This window comes from Oncorhynchus mykiss, chromosome 8, assembly GCF_057628025.1.
Source record: "Oncorhynchus mykiss isolate SJ-2025 chromosome 8, ASM5762802v1, whole genome shotgun sequence".
Lineage (NCBI taxonomy): Eukaryota > Metazoa > Chordata > Actinopteri > Salmoniformes > Salmonidae > Oncorhynchus > Oncorhynchus mykiss.
Window position 1 is genome coordinate 36,222,706 of NC_143029.1, and position 22,985 is coordinate 36,245,690.

The following is a 22,985-nucleotide window of genomic DNA, read 5'->3' on the forward strand; positions in this document are numbered from 1 at the left end:
CATCTACATTTAAATGGTATTAATATTAATTTGAATATACTTCTGTTAATTCCCATATGTCCGTTAATTCCCATATATTCCCGTTAATTACCACGGAAAGTTTCCACCTCTGAATATTCCCCAAAATGTGTAACCCTAGCTGGGACACACACACAGCCAACTATTATACCCCAACAACAGGTTAGGACATCCTGCTATTTCTCTCTCACCAGATTTGGGATCCTCCCAGAGCGCCGATATCTTGGCGACGTAGGGCAGGGACTTCTTCCGGGGACCGGAGCGCAGTAGCACTGTGTCTCTGACACGTATTACTTCACTGTCTCTCTGTACTCCTTCATAACACTGCCGCAAAGCCGTCTCATCCTCCCCCTGAGACACACACAAGTACCACAAACACACCGTCAAAACACGACACACTTATCTTTATTCTCCAGCTACTGGCTACATCAGAAGTTTTCTGTCAGAGAAATGGACCCGGCATACTCAACAGCATTTAAGAAATATATTACCTTCAACAGTGTTATCTTGTGATCAAGCCATCAATGTTTTGTGATTATTGGCTTCCTAAGAATGTTACCTAACAATTTAGCAATTAGCAGGTTTGACATTTCAGTGGAAATACTACGACTATCAGCTTTTTGATAAGCGGTTTAGCAAAAAAAGATATCCCGTATTATCGGAATACGATCCCCAGTTATTGGCCACCTTACTATTTTGCTCAATTACAAGATGTATCCATTTAATTTTGTTAAAAAAAGAGACACCAATCTCATATCCGAAGTGTTTACTAGATAGTTGACTAGTTGCCTTCTGTGGCCCCCCAAAGAATTACTTGCCTGAAATTTGTTAGCTATATTTCAGAGGCAAAAAGTTGGATATTAAATTATGTGTGGTCTGTCATGGAGTCTAATTTTACAATATACAGCGTGTCCTCAAAATGTGTATAGCTAGTAAGAAGGGTGTCTTTACCGTTATTTTCCAGTCCATTTAAATGTTGAGCTCGAGGTGATTTAATCCTCTAACCGCTAGCGAGTGTCTGAAGTTAGGCGGTCTCCGATGTTGGGGGAAATTTAGCTAGGAAGCTTGAGTTTTTACTCACCAAAGTAACAACTTAGTGTGGTCAAATACTTAGTAACTTAGTTGTAGTCATGATCTTGTAAACTATATCTACAAACAACTTATTTCTGGATATTCTCTAAACTACCCACAATGCACTATTTCTCAACGTCATATGGACCTTTGGGAGTGATTACAGCCTTGAGTCTTCTTGGGTATGATGCTACAAGCTTGGCACACCTGTATTTGTGGAGTTTCGCCCATTCTTCTCAGCAGATCCTCTCAAGCGCTGTCAGGTTGGATGGGAGCGTCGCTGCACAGCTATTTTCAGGTCTCTCCAGAGATGTTCGATCGGGTTCAAGTCCGGGCTCTGGCTGGGCCTCTAAAGGACACTCATAGACTTGTTCCGAAGCCACTCCTGCATTGTCTTGGCTGTGTGCTTAGGGTTGTTGTCCTGTTGGAAAATGAACCTTCGCCTCAGTCTGAGGTTCTGAGCATTCTGGAGCAGGTTTTCATCAAGGATCTCTCTGTGCTTTGCTCTGTTCATCTTTCCCTTGATCCTGACTAGTCTCCCAGTCCCTGCCGCTGAAAAACATCCCCACAGCATGATGCTGCCATCCCCATGCTTCACCGTAGGAATGGTGCCAGGTTTCCTCCGGACACGACGCTTGGCATTCAGGCCAAAAAGTTCAATATTGGTTTCATCAGACCAAAGAATCTCGTTTCTCATGGTCTGAGAGTCCTTTAGGTGCCTCTTGGCAATTTCCAAGTGGGCTGTCATGAGCCTTTTACTGAGGAGTGGCTTCCGTCTGGCCACTCTATAATAAAGGCCTGGTTGGTGGAGTGCTGCAGAGATGGTTGTCCTTCTGGAAGGTTCTCCCATCTCCACAAATTAACTCTAGAGCTCTGTCACAGTTACCATCGGTTTCACCTACCTGACCAAGGCCCTTCTCCCCCGATTGCTCAGTTGGGCTGGGCGGCTAGCTCTAGGAAGTCTTGGTGGTTCCAAACTTCTTCCATTTAAGAATGATGGAGGCCACTGTGTTCTTGGGGACCTTCAATGCTGCAGCCATTCTTTTGGTACCCTTCCCCAGATCTGTGCCTCGACACAATCCTGTCTCGGAGCTCTACGGACAATTCCTTCGTCCTCATGGCTTGGTTTTTGCTCTGACATTCACTGTCAACTGTGGGACCTTATATAGACAGGTGTGTGCCTTTCCAAATCATGTCCAATCAATTTTTAATACATTATGGGCTATTGTGTGTAGATTGAAGAGGATTTTTTCATAATCCATTTTAGAATAAGGCTGTAACGTAACAAAATGTGGAAAAAGAGAAGGTGTCTGAATATTTTCCGAATACACTGTATCTATGAAAAGCTGAGACTCTCACGAACATGTTTTGCTCACAAGCTACACGAGTCGTTACAAGGTAAGGAGTTTTTCAACATAGAAGATAGAAAATCCCAGGACATGGTGTCTATAATACTGTAATAAGCTCACATAGCTACTATCACAAATGCCAAACTCCACACAGTTGTCACTAAGTAGTAGGATATTCATTACCCAGTGAGCAAATCATTTATGTACTCACAGCATTCATTTTAAAGTCATTTTTTGCTTTTTGCCTTTTCTGTTGTTGTTGTAACCTCTTGTCAATGAAACTCATGAATACAGCTGTCAAATTGTTTTGTGTTATACTTGTAGCCCTGGTTGTCCTGAAAATAGAATGGTAAAACACTTCATTGTGAGGCTAAATATAAGGTCTGGACATGCAGACAAATGAAAGTTAGATAAATGAAATGCTGATTTTTGTTGGGGTCTCTTGGACTGATAGGGTTAACAACAATAAGCCAATTGAAAGCTATGGAATGGTCAGGTTGCCATGGTAGTATGAGGGAAGAAAATTATCAGTATCTCAACACATACACACACAAACTCTTGATCCAACCCACCGCAATGAACACTTCTTTCTCCGTGGGCACTCCTACAGGCAGCCACCCATTGGTGGCCCGTCGGTGGCTGACCCTCTTCTGCTTGGCGGGGGACAGGCAGGTTGTCGGGGCTGGCTGTTTCTGCGACAGCCTGGTTCTCCCCATGGAGAGATAACCGTTAGGTGGCTTGGTGCTCTGAGGGCACTCCCTGGCCAGCTTCAGTCTAGCATGGGGCACTCTGCGGTCAGACAGGGGGGTGAGGATATGGGGCTTGGCCTGGGTGGAGGAGGGGGTGGTGTGGAGGGGGCAACCCGAGAGTGGGAGGGAGGGGGAGACCAGGAGGGAGGGGCTGTGGTCGCCTTTGGGGGAAGAGTAACCCTCTGGAAAGAGAAAGAGAGAGAGAAAGGGAGGAAGAGAAGCCCTGCTGAAAAAAACAGCATAGACCAGCATAAATTTGAAGCTGGTCCGACTAGCATGGTCTAACTGGTTCTACTGGCCGACCAGCATGGTCTAGCTGGTTATTCTGGCGGATCAGTCTTCATTGTGTTTTCGCTGGTGACCAGCAAAAGCTAAAGCAAAACCAGCATCAAGTCACATTATGCGGGACTGAAAAGTGAGGTTTAACTCCTTTTGGAATCCAGCCAGAGTGGATTTCCACAATCTACATTCAGAATGACTGCCAGAGGTAGAAAAATGTGCAAATGAGACTACCTAAACCATCTAAACTGGGACAACCATTTCAGGAACAAGTGCAATAAGTCAAACTAACAGATTGGACTAGTTGAGAAATAAGTACAGTACCAGTCAACATTTTGGACACACCTATTTATTTAAGGGTTTTTCTTTCTTTTTAAAAACTATTTTCTACATTGTAGAATAAAGTGAAGACATCAAAACTATGAAATAACACATATGGAATCATGAAGTAATCAAAAAAGTGTTAAACAAATCAAAATATATTTTAGATTTTAGATTCTTCAAAGTAGCCACCCTTTGCCTTGATTACAGCTTTGTACACTCTTGGCATTCTCTCAACCAGATTCACATGGAATGCTTTTCCAACAGTCTTGAAGGAGTTCCCATATATGCTGAGCACTTGCTGGCTACTTTTCCTTCACTCTGCGGTCCAACTCATCCCAAACCATCTCAATTGGGTCGATTTCGGGGGATTGTGGAGGCAAGGTCATCTGATGCAGCACTCCATCACTCTCCTTATTGGTCAAATAGCCCCTACACAGCCTGGAGGTGTGTTGGGTCATTGTCCTGTTGGAAAACAAATGATAGTCCCCCTAAGCGCAAACCAGATGGGATGGCAAATCGCTGCAGAATGCTGTGGTAGCCATGCTGCTTAAGTGTGCCTTGAATTCTAAATAAATCACTGAGTGTCACCAGCAAAGCACCCCCACACCGTCACACCTCCTCCTTCATGCTTCACGGTGGGAACCACACATACGGAGATCATCCGTTCACCTACTCTGCGTCTCACAAAGACACAGCGGTTGGATCCAAAAATCTCATATTTGGACTCATCAGACCAAAAGACGAATTTCCACCGGTCTAAATGATCATTGCTCATGTTTCTTGGCCCAAGCAAGTCTCTTATTCTTATTGTTGTCCTTTAGTAGTGGTTTCTTTGCAGCAATTCGACCATGGATTCACACAGTGTTCTCTGAACAGTTGACGTTGAGATGTGTGTCTTTCTCTGTGAAGCATTTATTTGGGCTGCAAATTCTGAGGCTGGTAACTAATGAACTCCTCCTCTGCAGCAGAGGTAATTCTGGTTCTTCATTTACTGTGGCGGTCCTCATGAGAGCCAGTTTCATCATAGCGCTTGGCGACTGCACTTGAAGAAACTTTCTTGAAAAGTTCTTGAAATTTTCCGCATTGACTGACCTTCATATCTTAAAGTAATGATGGACTGTCATTTCTCTTTGCTTATTTGAGGTGTTCTTGCCATAATATGGACTTGGTCTTTTACCAAATAGGGCTATCTTCTGTATACCACCCCTACCTTTTCACAACACAATTGATTGGCTCAAAAGCATTAAGGAAAGAAATTCCACAGATGAACTTTTAACAAGGCACACCTGTTAATTGAAATGCATTCCAGGTGACTACCTCATGAAGCTGGTTGAGAGAATGCCAAGAGTTTGCAAAGCTGTCATCAAGCAAAGGGTGGCTATTTGAAGATTCTCAAATTTAAAATATATTATGATATGTTTAATATATTTACTACATGATTTCATATGTGTTATTTAATAGAAAAGAGTACAAATAAAGAAAAACCCTTGAATGAGTAGGTGTGTCCAAACTTTTGACTGTTACTGTATGTTATTTATCTTTGTGTAGCATAAGATAAATCAACTGATTAATGAATCAATCAATGTACATGCAAAACCACAGATACTGAAACAAACAATTCTGAAAAGCAAACTGCAATAGAGCATGCTGGGAAATTATAATGATGGGTGTGGTTTTGCATACCAGCAAAATTCTAATAACTTGGGAGTCAACCTCACTTTGTACTGAACGTCTCGGTTGCCAGCGACCTGAATTTCCTGCTTCACCACTGGATCTGTGGGTATGATAAAGATTGTTAAATGATTGGAACCAATAGACATTCTATCACTTGTCCCTGTAGGGGAACCCTTTTGAGTGCCACGTAAAACCCTTTGATTTTTAGAACGCTCTCACAAGAAACACTTGTGGGTTCTTTTTGTTTTGTCCCTGTAGGGGAACCCATTTAGATTCTACGTACAGTGCCTTCAGAAAGTAGGCCTATTTACACCCCTTGACTTTTTCCACATTTTGTTGTGTTACAGCTTGAATTAAAAATGTTTTTAATTGAGATTTTGGGTCACTGGCCTACACACAATACCCCATAATGTCAGATTTTTTTATATATATATATTTTTAAATAAATTAATAAAAAATGAAAAGCTGAAATGTTTTTAATTTATTTGTTTTATTTGTATTTCACCTTTATTTAACCAGGTAGGCCAGTTGAGTACAAGTTCCCATTTACAACTGGGACCTGGCCAAGATAAAGCAAAGCAGTGTGACAAAAACAACAACACAGTGTTACACATAAACAAACGTACAGTCAATTCTTCTGCAAATGCAGAAGAAGAGTAGAGAGGTAGGCAATACATAGGCCATAGAGGCGAAATAATTAACATTTAGCATTAACACTGGAGTGATAGATGTGCAGATGATGATGTGCAAGTAGAGATACTGGGGTGCAAAAGATAAAGAAGATAAAGAAGATAAATAACAATATGGGGATGGGGTAGTTGGGTGTGCTATTTACAGATTGGCTGTGTACAGGTACAGTGATCGGTAAGCTGCTCTGACAACTGATGCTTAAAGTTAGAGAGGGATAAGTATTCAACCCCTTTGTTATGGCAAGCCTAAATAACTTTGAGTAAAAATGTGCTTAACAAGTCACATAATAAGTTGCATGGACTCAGTTGAGCAGTGAATTTCTAACACAGATTCAACCCCAAAGAAGAGCATCTATTGGAAGATGGGTAAACATAGAACAAGCAGACACTGAATATCTATTTGAGTACGGTGAAGTTATTAATTACACTTTGGATGGTGTATCAATACACCCAGTCACTACAAAGGTACAGGCGTCCTTCATAACTAAGTTGGCGGAGAGGAAGAAAACTGCTCATGGATTTCACCATGAGGCCAATGGTGACTTTAAAACAGTTACAGTTAACAGTTTAATGGCTGTGATAGGAGAAAACTGAGGATGGATCAACAACATTTTAGTTACTCCACAATACTAAACTAAATTACAGAGTGAAAGGCACTAAAGTAAAACTGCAAAAAATGTGACAAAGAAATTCACTTCATGTCCTGAATACAAAGCGTTATGTTTGGGGCAAATCCAACACAACACGTCACAGAGTGCCAATCTTCATATTTTAAATTACAGTGGTGGCTGCATCGTGTTATGGGTATGCTTGTCATCTGCAAGGACTATGGAGGTTTTTTTTTTTATAAAAAGAACCGGAATAGAGCTAAGCACAGGCAAAATCCTAAAGGAGAAACTGGTTCAGACTGAATTCCAACAGACACTGTGAGACAAATTCACCTTTCAGCAGGACAATAACCTAAAACACAAGGCCAAATCTACACTGGAGTTGCTTACCAAGACAACATTGAATGTTCCTGAGTGGCATAGTTACAGTTTTTACTTAAATTGGCTTGAAACTCTATGGCAAGACTTCAAAATGGCTTTCTAGCAATGACCAACAACCAACTTAACAGAGCTTGAAAAATATTTAAAAGAATGTGCAAATATTGTACATTCCAGGTGGGCAAAGCTCTCAGAGACTTACCCAGAAAGGCTCACAGCTGTAATCGCTGCCAATGGTGCTTCTATAAAGTATAGACTCAGGGGTGTGAATACTTACAGATGAAGTTCCTGGAAGCCTGTGTTTCAGACATAAGGAAGTGGATGGTGGCAAATTTTATATTTTTAAACTTGGACAAAATAGAGATGCTTGTTCTAGGTCCCAAGAAACAAAGAGATCTTCTGTTGAATCTAACAATTAATCTTGATGGTTGTACAGTCATCTCAAATAAAACTGTGAAGGACCTCGGCATTACTCTGGACCCTGATCTCTCTTTTGAAGAACATATCAAGACTGTTTCAAGGACAGCTTTTTTCCATCTACGTAACATTGTAAAAATCAGAAACTGTCCAAAAAAATCTGAATCTGTCCAAAAATGATGCAGAAAAATGTATCCATGCTTTTGTCACTTCTACTGCAATGCTTTACAGTACTTTCCGGCTACTCAGATAAAGCACTAAATAAACTTCAGTTAGTGCTAAACACGGCTGCTAGAATCTTGACTAGAACCAAAAGAATAGATCATATTATTCCAGTGCTAGCCTCTCTACACTGGCTTCCTGTTAAGGCGAGGGCTGATTTCAAGGATTTACTGCTAACCTACAAAGCTTTACATTGGCTTGCTCCTACCTATCTTTCCGATTAGGTCCTGCAATACATACCTACACGTACACTACGGTCACAAGACGCAGGCCTCCTTACTGTCCCTAGAATTTCTAAGCAAACAGCTGGAGGCAGGGCTTTCTCCTTTCGAGCTCCATTTTTATGGTATGGTCTGCCTATCCATGTGAGAGAAACAGACTCGGTCGCTGGCTTACTGGTGCTCTTCCATGCCGTCCCTAGGAGGGGTGTGTCAATTGAGTGGGTTGAGTCACTGACGTGATCTTGCTGTCCGGGTTGGCCCTCCCCCCTTAGGTTGTGCCGTGGCGGAGATCTTTGTGGACTATACACGGGCCTTGTCTCAGGGTGGTAAATTGGTGGTTGAAGATATTCCTCTAGTGGTGTGGGGGCTGTGCTTTGGCAAAGTGGGTGGGGTTATATCTTGCCTGGTTGGCCCTGTCCGGGGGTATCGTCAGACGGGGCCACAGTGTCTCCCGACCCCTCCTGTCTCAGCCTCCAGTATTTATGCTGCAGTATTTTACGTGTCGGGGGGCTAGGGTCAGTCTGTTATATCTTTTGATTTTCCCATTATGTCAAGCAAAGAGGCACTGAGTTTGAAGGTAGGCCTTGAAATACATCCAAAGGTACACCTCCAATTGACTCAAATTATGTAAATTAGCCTAACAGAAGCTTCTAAAGCCATGACATCATTTTCTGGAATTTTCTAAGCTGTTTAAAGGCACAGTCAACTTAGTATTTTGTAAACTTCTGACCCACTGGAATTGTGATACAGTGAATTATAAGTGAAATAATCTGTCTGTAAACAATTGCTGGAAGAATTACTTGTGTCATGCACAAAGAAGATGTCCTAACCGATTTGCCAAAACTATAGTTTGTAAACAAGGCATTTGTGGAGTGGTTGAAAAACAAGTTTTAATGACTCCAACCTAAGTGCATGTATTTCTGTATTTATTTTTTAATGAATTTGCAAATAATATGTTATTATGGGGTATTCTGTGTAGATGGGTGAGAAAAATATCAATTTAATCCATTTTGAATTCAACTGTAACACAACAAAATGTGGAATAAGTCGATGGGTATGAATACTGAAGGCACTGTAGACCCTGTCATGAAGAAGCCTCTGGTTACAGAGTTCAGTCATTTGTCCCTATGGGGTACCATTTTGGGAGTCACAGTATAACCCTTTGATTTGTCACTGTAGGGCAGGGATCGTCAACTAGATTCAGCTGCACAACGATTTTTTTCTTTAGCAGATGAACGGGGGGCCTAGACATAATTACAAATAATTTGTAGATTGCAAGAAGTCCAAACAGATATATGCCTAAAACATACTTATTTCAAACCTTGCTTATATTTGTATATGGTCACGTGTCTTTCTATCACGCGTGCGAATACCTGGGAACAGATTTCCTAAAGTAAAATCCCTTGGAGCTGATTTCCTGGTGTTGTTACAATCTTTCATAGCCAACAATGAAAACTCAAAATATAGACATTTGTTTTTTTTCTCAGAAAACTTGGGGGCCAAATAAAACCACCCGCAGGCCGAATTCGGCCCATGGGCCGCCAGTTGGGGTACTCTGTTGTAGGGGAACCCTCTTCAGTTCCATGTTGAACCGTCTCATGAAGAACCCTCTGGTTCCAATGTAGAAGCAATGAAAATTATACTTATAGGATACTAAAGATGTGCTTATGGCACACTCTGTAAAAAATGACCTGTAATTTTACAGAACTTTTCCCGGGTACGGGGTTACAGTAAAAATACAGTACTTTACAATTCAATTAAGGTGTGATTGTGCTGGTGAGGGCTCATTTGCATATTTAAGAGGCATTGACTGAAATATTTGGTATTTGAGCCAACCGTTTGTGGAAGTGTTGTACCTGTTTAAGTGGTTTTATCATCATATTGATTAAGGTTGAGTGCTTAATTTGTCCACTCAGTTCTACAATCTTTGTAAGCGCTTGTGACGATCAAGAAGTGCACTGTTAACTTCTTTGGGGTAGGGGGAGGTATTTTGACGTCAGGATGAAAAGCGTGCCCAAAGTAAACTGCCTGCTACTCAGGCCCAGAAGCTAGGATATGCATATAATTGGTAGATTTGGATAGAAAACATTCTAGTTTCTAAAACTGTTAAAATAATGTCTGTGAGTATAACAGAACTGAAATGGCAGGTGAAACCCCGATGACAAACCATCCCAAAAAAAAATTTTTTTCATCCTACCACTGATTTCAATGGCTGGCATTTTTATAATAGGGCGAAATCGTGCCCGATTGCAGTTCCTAGGGCTTCCACTAGATGTCAACAGTCTTTAGAAAGAGTTTCAGGCTGGTTTTTGGAAAAATTAGGGAGAAGAAGTAATTTTTCTAAGGGCTCCCATTTTGGCTGTAGTGTTTCCATGCGCATTGCCGAGCTAGCGCGTTCTTTTTGTTTATCTCCGGTAAAGACAATAACGATTCTCCGTCTTAAATTGTATTGTTTATTTGCGTATTAGGGTACCTAAGGATTGATTATAAAAGTTGATTGACTTGTTTGGATAAGTTTATTGGTAACGTTTGGGACTAATTTTGTGTGCATTTTGACCGATGGAAACCGAGCGGATTAATGACTGAAGCGTGCCAGCTAAACTGAGTTTTTATGAATATAAAGAAGAAATCTATCGAACAAAAGGACCATTTTTTATGTAACTGAGGCCTTTTGGAGTGCCAACAGAAGAAGATCTTCAAAAGGTAAGACATATATTATATCACTATTTCTGACTTTCGTGTTGCAACTCCCTGGTTGAAAATGATTTGTTATGCATTTGTGGGCTGGACGCTGTCCTCAGATAATCGCATGGTTTGCTTTCGTAGTAAAGCCTTTTTGAAATCTGACACCTTGGCTGGATTAACAACAAGTTAAGCTTCATTTAATGTTTATAGTAAGTTAAGAAGTTGCAGTTTCCAGTAACTTAATGGCAGTTGGCCATCGGGAAGTTCATGTTTTTGCAGAAAGTTGTTATTGTAAAATTTACAGTAACTTACTGTGGCTGATCTCTGTCACGCTCACTGATCTGATGGTGTGGAAGGAAGATCAGTTTGCTGCCAACCAAGATTTTGAGGCCAGGTGAGGCTGGGTCCCAAGTGTGCTCACCATAAATAATGCTTAGTAGTTGTCACCGAATGTTATAAGCTTTCTTTTAATAAGAAAAGTTCAGTGAGCTACTGGCAGCTAGTTGCAAGTAAATGACTGTGCATTTTACAATAACTTACTGACATCTGGTTGCCAGTTAAGCGGCCAAGAAGTTACTGGCTGTTCGTTGCCTATGAGTTACTAGCAGTTACTGGCTATTAAGTTAATGTGAATTTTACAATAACTTAGATAATGCAAAATTCACTGCAACGTCCAGGCAACTAACGTCCATTAAGTTACTGTGACAATGTCAGCTCTTTAATGTCACATGCTCTTACAAAGTTTGCAGAACTAACTGTGTTAAAAAGAGGCGGCCAACCTTTGACAACATAACCATCAACCACTTAAACTGGTACCACCCTTCCACTGACGGTTGCCACAAATACACATATGTTAGACCCAGGGTTTTCTGTTAGCCGGCATTAGCTGGCTTTTGTCCGATAATAAAATGAAAAGCTGACAAAATAAAACGTTTGCTGGCCAAAATGACCGTGAGAAAAAAAAATCCCATTGCAAAATAATGCTTTTTATTAATTGATGGAAATACATTTGACAGTCATGCTTATCGGTCTATGGGATAATTTGCATAATAGTGGAATTAAATTGGTGTGCGTGTATTTTCGTTAGTCATAATGTAGCCTATCTTATTTATTCAACACAACTATCACACACGCACAGCAAACACAGCCTATTTTGAGTGTGATCTCTCCTGCAGCTTCTAAATCATGTCATTTTATAACCCCATTCATTGCGTAACAATTCTAAATGCAAACGCGTGTTAAAAAAAAGTTTTGGTGCACTTTCAAAAAGAGCTATGCCTACAAAAAAACAAACATTCTCAGCCGGTAGCCTAACATGCTGACCAGACCGGACACGTCGCTTGCGCGAGTGTAGCAAAATAAATGTAGAAATCCATGTTATTCAATTATTGAGCCAACGAGTCTGTGTTGCCAAGGGCTAAAATAGAACTCCTTACTATTTCTGATGCAGATCTCGCTGTAAGTCCTGCCTCTCCTATCTCCTCATTGGTTATACCCACGTGGGTGATTGAAATACGAACTGTTTTGCCGGTTGCTGTGGTAATACTTTGAAAGTGTAGATGCCGATCACCATATAAGATCAAAGATGAAAAAGCCTGGAAGGAGGAGAGATGACTAGAAACGATTCAGTTGGCCGTTTTATGTGTGGATTAATTGTCGGAATAGAGGACCTTGTGCATTTCAGGTAAAATAACAACTCAATGTTTATATCCCAGGACGAATTAGCTAGCAACAGCAAGCTAGCTAAATAGGACAAATTTGCTAGCAAGTGCAAGCTAACTAGCTAAATTGCCATACATGTTTAATGCTTTTCGACCTGTCCCCAAATTAATGTCATTGGTTCAGAGTTTGTTTTGATATTTTAACATGCGTGTCATGATCACGCTTAGTGTAGGGGACAAAATAGATTTATGCACGATAGTGCACAATAGCGCACGATGGCGCAAGAGCGCAGCCGGTTTGGGTACCGTGTAATTGAAGCGTGCCTCCCATTCACCATTCAAGTGCTGGCAACAGGCTATCAGCGCGTCACCACCACTTTACAATGTGAGTTGGAGTCAGTAGTCATTTTGAAAACATAGGCCTACTTAATTGTTTGAAACCTATAAAAATGCTTTACTTCATATTATGAGGCATGTCTTACCTTGCTTTAAAGTAGCCTATAAGCAAATCCGACCATGGAAACGTGGAGGCAATGATTTTATAAAGACTTCATAGGCGGCGCAAGAGTTTCAAGTTTGGAGAACCTTACAATTCATCCTACAATTTCTACCGATCTGCCAGTTATGATTTTCATATGCGCATTTTCGTGAAACAGTTTAAGTTCAATAATAAAATTTGCTGCAGGAAGGACTGGTGCACTTCACAAAATAGATGGCATCATGAGAAACAACAGTATGTGGATATATTGAAGCAACATCTCAAGACATCAGTCAGGAAGTTAAAGCTTGGTCGCAAATGACAATGACCCCAAGCATACTTCCAAAGTTGTGGCAAAATGGCTTAAGGACAACAAAGTCAAGGTATTGGAGTGGCCATCACAAAGCCCTGACCTCAATCCCATAAAAACTTTGTGGGCAGAATTAAAAAGTGTGTGCGAGCAAGGAGGCCTACAAACCTGACTCAGTTACACCAGCTCTGTCAGGAGGAATGGGACAAAATTCACCCAACATATTGTGGGAAGCTTGTGGAAGGCTACCCAAAACGTCTGACCCGAATTAAACAATTTAAAGGCAATGCTACCAAATACTAATTGAGTGTATGTAAACTTCTGACCCACTGGGAATGTGATGAAAGAAATCAAATCTGAAATAAAACACTCTCTACTATTATTCTGACATTTCACATTCTTAAAATAAAAACGTCTGCCTCCCTTTCTATATGTCTTGATTAGAGGTCAACTGATTATGATTTTTCAACGCTGATACCGATACCGATTAATAGTGGACCAAAAAAAAGCAGATGCCGATTAATCAGACAATTTTTATATATATTTGTAATAATGACAATTACAACAATACTGAATGAACAATGAACCCTTTTATTTTAACTTAATATAATACATAAATACAATCAATTTAGTCTCAAAGAAATAATGAAACATGTTCAATTTGGTTAAAATAATGAAAAAACACAGTGTTGGAGAAGTAAAATTGCAATATGTGCCATGTAAAAAAGCTAACGTTTAAGTTCCTTGCTCAGAACATGAGAACATATGAAAGCTGGTGGTTCAATTTTCCCAGTTCTTCAATATTCCCAGTTAAGAAGTTTAAGGTTGTAGTTATTATAGGAATTATGACGCGTCGACTATTTCTCTCTATACAATTTGTATTTCATATACCTTGATATACCTATGACTATTGGATGTTCTTACAGGCACTTTAGTATTGCCAGCCTAATCTTGGGAGTTGATAGGCTTGAAGTCATAAACAGCACTGGGCTTCAAGCATTGCTAAGAGCTGCTCACATACACAGTATAGTGCTGTTTGAATTAATCAATGCTTACGAGCCTGCTGCTGCCTACCACCACTCAGTCAGACTGCTCTATCAAATAACAAATATCAATTCATAGACTTAATTATAATAAACACACAGAAATACGAGCCTTTGGTCATTCATATGGTAAAATCCGGAAACTAGCATTTCGAAAACAAAACGTTGATTCTTTCAGTGAAATACGAAACCATTACGTATTTTGTCGAACGGGTGGCAACCCTAAGTCTAAATAATTGCTGTTACATTGCACAACCTTCAATGTTATGTCATAATTATGTAAAATTCTGGCAAATTAATTTTGGTCTTTGTAGGAAGAAACACAGTTCGCAACAAAACAAATATACTTCTGTGTATTGATTTTAAGAAAGGCATTGATGTTTATGGTTAGGTACATTTGTGCAACGAATGTGCTTTTTTCGCCAATGCTCTTTTGTTAAATAATCACCCATTTGGAAAAGCTGAAGTAGGCTATGATTCAATGATAAATTAACAGGCACTGTATTGATTATATGCAACGCAGGACAAGCTAGTTAACCTAGTAATATCATCAACCATGTGTAGTTTACTGCCGCCCCAGTCCCAAAGACGTTTTGAGTAGCTTGGATGAATAAGGTGCCCAGAGTAAACTGCCTACTCAGGCCCAGTTGCTAATATATGCATATCATTAGTAGAATTGGATAGGAAACACTGATGTTTCTAAAACTGTTTGAATGATGTATGTGAGTATAACAGAACTCATATGGCAGGCAAAAACCTGAGAAGAAATCCAACCAGGAAGTGGGAAATCTGAAGTTTGTAGTTTTTCAAGTCATTGCCTATCGAATATACAGTGTCTATGGGGTAATATTGCACTTCCTACGGCTTCCACTAGATGTCAACAGTCTTTGGAACCTTGTGCTTCTACTGTGAAGGAGGGGGGAAAGGGAGCTGAATGAGTCAGAAGTCTGCCAGAGTGGCATGAGCTGATCATGCGCGCTCACGTGAGAGGTAGCTGCGTTCCATCGCATTTCTACAGACAAAGGAATTCTCTGTTTGGAACATTATTGAAGATGTATGTTAAAAACATCCTAAAGATTGATTCTATACTTCGTTTGACATGTTTCTACGAACTGTAATATGGCTTTTTGTTTGAACTTTCACCTGGACTTGCCCGCGCGTCGTGAATTTGGATTGTGTACTAAACGCGCGAACAAAAAGGAGGTATTTGGACATAAATGATGACTTTATTGAACAAATCAAACATTTATTGTGGAACTGGGATTCCTGGGAGTGCATTCTGATAAAGATCATCAAAGGTAAGTGAATATTTGAATATCATGAATGTCATGTTACACAATACATGTATGTTTTGTTCGATAATGTGCATATTTATATCCAAAAATCTCAGTTTACATTGGCTCGTTACATGCAGTAATGTTTTGATTCCAAAACATCCGGTGATTTTGCAGAAATACTCATAATAAACATTGATAAAAGATGCAAGTGTTATTCACAGAATTAAAGATAGACTTATTCTCTATGCAACCGCTGTGTCAGATTTCAAAAAAACTTTACGGAAAAAGTATAATCTGAGAACGGCACTCAGTACCCAATTCAGCCAAAGAAGACTCCGCCATTTTGGGGTCAACATTAGTTAGAAAAAACGCTATAAATATTCACTTACCTTTGATGATCTTCATCAGAAGGCACTCCCAGGAATCCCAGTTCGACAATAAATGACTGATTTGTTCCATAAAGTTCCATAAAGCCCATCATTTAGCCACTTGTTGTTAGCATGTTCAGCCCAGTAATCCATCTTCATGAGGAGCGAGCACTTCCTCCAGACAAAAACTTGAATAGGCACTGTTTTGAAAATCGATTTCTCACTTCCTGTTTGGATTTCTTCTCAGGTTTTTGTCTGCCATATGAGTTCTGTTATACTCACAGACATCATTCAAACAGTTTTAGAAACTTCAGAGTGTTTTCTATCCAATACTAATAATAATATGTGTATATTAGCATCTGGGACAGAGTCGGAGGCAGTTCAGTTTGGGCACGCTATTCATCCAAAAGTGAAAATGCTGCCCAAAATGCTATCCCCAAAAATATAAGTTTAATGCTAGCTAGCAACTTAACTTGGCTCATTGCAGCCATAAGGTCCTTTTGACGCTGCACTCGCGTAACAGGTGGTAAGCCTTCCACGCAATTTCCTCATAGATTGCAGTGTAATCGGCCATAATCGGCATGAAAAAAGGCTGATTACCGATTGTTATGAAAACTTGAAATCGGCCCTAATTAATCGGCCATGCCGATTAATCCGCCGACCTCTAGTCTTGATATACTATTTTTATCAATTACTCATTACATATGTTTACTACTGGTCACATATGTAACGGGGAAGTGATCAAAATAAACAATCAAAAGGCAAACAATTCACACAATGAAACAATTAATGTGCAAAAATTGGCAACTCAATAATCAGCTAGGCCTATTGCCATATGCTCTGTCCAAACTGTGAGCTTCCCAAATAGGCATAGGTCTACAAGCTTGTAATTTGAAACAATCCGCAGCTTTAAAAAACATCAAATGGTTCTAATTTCCTCTGTAGCTAAGTCATGCTTTATTTGATTTATTTCTGTATAGTGAAATTATTTATTTAAATTTACTTCCCTAGCATATTCGCCGGGCCGACTGAAATACTTCCTTATATGCCACTCTCCTGTTCTATTGGTTTTTATATCAACTTTCTTTTGCTGTCCATAAACAAAGACAATCTTAGTATATTAGCAACCCATCCTAGTTGTTGCATCATTAGATTCCACCTCATTCTACGTTTCTAACTGATATTTTAATATCTGTTACATATGGAACCGCTCTCATCAGGTGCACTGTTCAACATTTTGGCAAATGTTTGAAAATTATGTTTTATTGGCTGCTTCATTACAGGAGTTGCATGTTCTGTTAAGATGAATTACTATAATCATAATCTGATTTCTTTCATTCTGAGAACCGTGGGTGGATGCCCTGGGTAACATAAGGGTCCGGTAAATTTTTCAAATGGCCGGTAAATTAAAATCTTCCCGGTCAGGTTGTCCACCGCCACATTTTACTAACGGAAACTATGATTAGACCACGCTCCCCAAATATTCTAATTTACTGGTCCCCAGCAAAAACACAACAAAGGCTGATCAATAGCGAAAACACAGCAAAGGCTGGTCCCCAGCAAAAACACAATGAAGGCTGGGCCCCAGCGAAAGCACAACAAAGGCTGGTCACCGGCGAAAACACAACGAAGGCTGGTCTTTGCTGAAACATTTATATCAGCATATAGGGCCAATAGACATATGTAGACATAGGACAATGTCGTCCTCTTACCTGTCTTGATGCCGTGTGTAAACCCGGAACAGCCTGTGGAGAAAGAGCACCCCCTGTTGTTGACCGGCTGCATGGCTCTGTAGGTGTAGCCGCTGACATGGCAGGCCTTGCTGTAGTAGGGCGAGCCCACAGAGCCACAGAAAGCAGGATGGGCCAGTGTCGAGGCATGGGACACCGGAGGACGCAGCAGCTTGGACCCAGACACCATGCCGGGACACATTGTCGAGGGGCCAAAGTTCAGAGGTCGCGAGCTGAGGGTGGTCGACGGAGCTCCGGGGTGTGCGATGTGGACGTAGTAGCTGGAGAAGCAGGCGGGGTCGGCGGTGCAGAGGCAAGGGTGGGGGCTGAGGGTCAGGGCTGCATGGGAATGGGGGTGGGCCACGGAGGGCGATGTCACCAGGCACTCCCGCTTTATAGGGGTCATTGCAGCGTTTAAAGGTTGTTCTTCTGAGTCAGCATAGGCCTTCTGACCCAGGAACAATGCTAGGCGGTGGCAGTACTCCACAGAACCCTCTGGGGGGCAGCAGTAGTACGGTCTCAGCTCTGCCTCAACCTGCTCCTCTTTGACGACAGGCTTCAGCGGGTAGGCTAGCATGCTGCGCGACTGGTAGCCTGGTTTGGTTAGCCGGTGGGTGCAACCTCCAGACTCCCACTCCACTTTGGGCTCAAAGTTGGACTTCTTGCAGCCTCCCTGTTCTGGAATCAACTTCCTTCCCTTCTGCTTAGGCTGGCGGCCACACTGTTTAAGATTCAGTCGCGGTTGCTTCTGCTTCACATCAACTGATGCGGCGCTCGTGGTCTTGCAGTCGGTCGTCGTAGTTGATGTTGGTTTCACTCGCTGTTTGCTAGTTGCGGAGGTGCTCGTTAACTTAAGCAGCGCGGCAGCGTTGAGTCCGGCTAGTCGTCGAGGAGCAGGGGTGTGTAACATCTGTAGAGTCATCATCGCAGTCTCTTTCTTCTCTCCTTTATCTGGTCTGGTCCGTTTCTTGGAGACTTTCTTGGCCTTTTTGGAGCGTCGGCACAGTTCAGGCTTGTGCAATATGGAGGCCTTGCTGCTGCTGGCTCTTTGAGCTTTAGGACCTCCGGCCACCCCGCCACTAGCTGGATCTGTCCCCAGGGTTGACTCATCGCTGGAGGGCTCCTCCTGCTGTCTCCTGGCCTGTTTTCCAGCCGGCTGGGTCTCGTTGGGTCTCTCCAACAGCAGACTGTTCACCGCCTCAGCGTTGAGAGAAGCTAGCCGTCGCTTACGCGGCTCTGGCAACGGTGACTCCTGCACATCACTGGTGGTTTTGGATATCATTTTGGGAATCATCTTCTTCGCCAGGAGTTTCCCCTTGGCTTCGCCTTTTCCTTTGCCCAGTTTCTTGATCCGGGATTCAGGTTTGACGGGCGGTTGGGTAGGCGAATCATTCCCCCTCTCATTGGTGTCCTCCTGCTCCTGGATGTCCTCCTCCAACCGCGTGAGTAAAACGTGACAGCTAAGTCCCTCTTCCTCCGAAGACCCTCCCCTTCTTCGTAAGGGATATGATTTCCTGCCCCGCCTCCTATTCCGTTCCGGCACCTTCTCCCGCATCTCTTTAACCCCTCCCCTTCCTCGCTTGGTCCTACACTTCTTCAAGGTCCTGCCGAATCGCAGCGTGCGCTCAAGCCAGGCCCCGCCCATGGTCTCACCATGTGGCCTATGGGGGCAGTGTTCCCGCCTCCCTGTGCTGCGGCTCTGGCTGAGGGAACCTTCGTTCCGGGCGTGGATCATCACATGCTGCACCACTGGGCCTGGGGAGGAGAGACAAATTGTTAATGTTACTCCTATAAACAGGATAATACTGCCTGGGTGGTATTCATTAGCCACCAAGCGGAAGAAAACGGACTGAAACAGGGAGGGATTACCTGAAGTTGTCCAATAAGAAACACTTCTTTCTTTTCTTATTTCTCATCGTTTTTGTTTTGCTACAGTGAATACAACACTAGTATATTTTCAATCCCTAGCCTATCACGTAATCCCTTCCACGTATATACGTACATACCCCTTCAGGTTTCACTAATACAATTTTGGTCTCTAGTCCCTTATCCTAAACCTTCTACCCATCTGAAAAGACTGGACAGATGAAAACACTATAGAAGCTCCACTTATGGAGCAAAGAGTCTTGGAGGGCTAGATGGAACATCATTATATTGCTTACTCATACTCTCCTATCCATTTCTTACAGTTCCGTAAACACTGAAGTGGTAGGGGCCCCTAGGGAAAGAGCTTAGGGTCCAAAATAAAACCAGGCCAACACGAGCCGCATACCACAGAATACCAGAATACCGCATACCATCTTATCCATATTCACAACAAACAAAAATCCCCGGAGAGAGAACTGTGTATTCAAACGTGCCAAAAAATCCAGTCTACCATCTTATCCATTAGGGATACCTACCTACCTTAATTCAGTGTGAAACATACGTCTTAATCAATAGTTTGGTAGAATCAGGATTATTTTTTGTCCCAGAAAAACACTCTAAAAGTGATGAATGTGCCTTATGAAGAATCCAAACAGCCAATACAAGAGATATGATTCTCAACATCCAACAGTAGGCCTATTGATGGTTATTGGCGCTGCCCTACATGTTCGGGATTTTGTATTAAAGCTGAAAAAAGCTACTCATTATGTCCACATTATGAACAATAAAATGAAATACCCTATACACTCACATGTATCATTTGTTCAATAAATCATGGAAAATAGAGAGGTGCGCGACTAAATATTGCCGTAATCCATTTCATTTATCCGCAGGCCGCCAGTTACCAATCCCCTGTGCTAAACAATAAAAATAAGGAACACAAAAAGGAATGCAGCAAAACTGAAGTGCATGCCAACGCAATCAAAACAAATGCAAAATAGTCAAAACAGGATTCCTTCCTTATGAGATCGTGTGAGAGGTCAGGAATTCCATCTGCACAGGGACAATGTTCTGACACCTTTTGGCATTCTAAACGGACAATCTAATTTTTCAGACATTCTAATCCATCAGACATTCTATACTGAACCAATAAATTAAACACAACATGTAAAGTGTTGGTCCAATTTTTCATGAGCTGAAATAAAAGTTCCCAGAAATGTTCCATATGCACAAAAAGCTTCTTTCTCTCAAATTTTGTGCACAAATTTGTTTACCTCCCTGTTAGTGAGCATTTCTCTTTTACCAAGATAATCCATCCACCTGACAGGTGTGGCATATCAAGAAGCTGATTAAACAGCATGATCATTACACAGGTGCGAGTTGTGCTGTGGACAATAAAAGGCCAATCTAAAATGTGAAGTTTTGTCACACAACAAAATGTCACAGATGTCTAAAGTTTTGAGGGAGCGTGTAATTTGCATGCTGACGGCAGGAATCATTAACAGAGCTGATCATTTAATGTTAATTTCTCGAGCATAAGCCGCCTCCAATGTCGTTTTAGAGAATTTGGCAGTACATACAACCGGCCTCACAACCTTTTGTGTGGAAAAACGTATCCTGATTACCTGGGCCTGGCTCCCCAGAGGGTGAACTTGGGACCCAAGTGGGTGGGCTTATGCCATCCCAGGCCTACTCATGGCTGCGCCCCTGCCCAGTCGTGTGAAATCCATAAATTAGGGCCCAATGAATTTATTTGAATTGACCGATTTCCTTCTATGAACTGTAACTCAGTAAAAACTTTGAAATTGTTGTATGTTGTGTTTCTATTTTTGTTCAGTGTATTTCAGCAAACATTCTACATACAGCAATCATTCTAAATCAGCAGAAAACAATTAGACAACATGACATAATGTTTGTATTAAATCATTGTTACATGAATGTAGAGCCCAATGCCACCGCTTCATTCGGCAAACAAGTTACAAAACAACCGTGTCCTGTGTAGCCTAGTCTACAGGCTATTACCGACACCTAATAAACGTATCTAGCTACTGTATCTTGCCTACCATGTCTCTGTGCAAGCTACTCCACGTTTAGACAAATGCAGATAAACACTTATTTCAATGACCAGGCATTAACCTATGTAATTACACCTTAACACTGTATGAAATATGGGGGCAATGAGGGACAAACAACTTGCCCAAAATACCCCGTACAGGGTAAGGTGTTTTGAACTGATGCGGGGGGGTATTTTGAACACTTTCTATGCCCGAATTAAAAAATATAAAACACGAGGCGTCGGCTTGTTTTTGTCGTTAAATGGTCTTCAGGTAGTCTACAGTCCATCTAAATCGATTCAAAACACTGAATGTAACACCGGAGCTTCGCACTGGTAACCCATTTAACTTGATCAAACATACCAAACGTCCGATAGTCTACTTGAGGACATCGGGGCCGACATACAGTAGACAGGCTGCGCCTCGCTCGCTTGAAGTCTGTGAGTAGCCTGCCATCCGAAGTAACTGCTTTATCTATGGGGCTATGGGCGACCCGAACGCACATCGCGGCCAAAATAAGACTGTCACAATCACATATTCCATGCCATTTATGAAAATAACATCGAAATAATTCGATTTTCTAACACTATTTAGTATGAAACCCATGGATATCGCATGCTAGCAAGCTACAGCTATCGATTCTGCAAGGCAGAAGCGAAAATAGGTTCTGCACTCCTTTTTGGACGGGCTCGGAACGCAACTTCAACACCCGGCACTCGAAAACCGTTACGGAAGAAATATTTAGAGATATTAACTTACACACTCCGTCATACTGTGCCTGGAGATGCGTCGAAATAGTTATGGACTGGTGTGATGGCTGAACTGATCTCCGTACTGGGGGAGAGCAGGAGAGTAGAGAGAAAGCGAGAGAGAGAGGACGGTGGCTGCCTGAGCGATGTGCTTTGCTCTTCCTGGTTCGGCTTCACCGATTTGCAGAAAACTTAATCTTAACCATTTGCTATGCAGACAAGCCTCGCTGACATCCAGTCTTCCAATGGCGAAAACGCCAGGCTGTTTATTTCAAGAATACAACCTAAATATTTGTAGAATTTGCGTCCCCTTGCGAAGTGGCTCGAATTACTTGGTTCAACTCGATTAATGCACGGGCTATGGAGCGATGTTGCCCCCCTCAACGCCAGCCTCACCCTGTCATTATGTCGTGACCAGACCAGACCCAACCCAGACCACATCCAGTAAACCCACAATCTGTGTTTTCACACATCGCCTGGTGTGTACAGATATCACAACAACATTGTAATGTACACACAGGAATGTAAAGCATGTGGGGAAACAACACCAGTTCATTCCCATTCCCTGTGGTTGAATAATTACAGTTCATTCCCATTCCCCGTGGTTGAATAAAATGATCATTATTTTCAGATCACAGTCCATAATGTTATTAGCCTAATATTTATTTTTTTGCGCGCCCCAAAAGTTCTAATTGGATATGGAAAGAATTCTCATTTCAGTCAATTTATAGGCTAGGGTCCAAATGATTGTCCCTATTGGCCAGG

At 41.7% G+C, this 22,985-nt stretch overlaps 1 protein-coding gene across 7 annotated transcripts in view; it reads right to left on the bottom strand.

The window, feature by feature from the left end:
* The window catches only part of LOC149981641 (bromo adjacent homology domain-containing 1 protein-like), a 68,257-nt gene that overhangs the window by 8,175 nt on the left and 37,097 nt on the right, over positions 1–22,985 (bottom strand). For 3 of the 7 annotated variants that reach the window (XM_090243327.1, XM_090243328.1, XM_090243329.1), the window contains 3 exons: positions 17,534–19,306; positions 3,011–3,369; positions 210–369 (listed from right to left, as the gene is read on the bottom strand). In XM_090243327.1, the coding sequence (XP_090099453.1) occupies positions 210–369; positions 3,011–3,369; positions 17,534–19,286 (2,272 nt within the window). In that variant the 5' untranslated portion in view covers positions 19,287–19,306. Of the gene's footprint in view, positions 1–209; positions 370–3,010; positions 3,370–17,533; positions 19,307–22,230; positions 22,628–22,985 lie in introns of those variants that run through there. The other 4 variants (XM_090243331.1, XM_090243332.1, XM_090243326.1 and 1 more) reach the window with 3 other exon arrangements.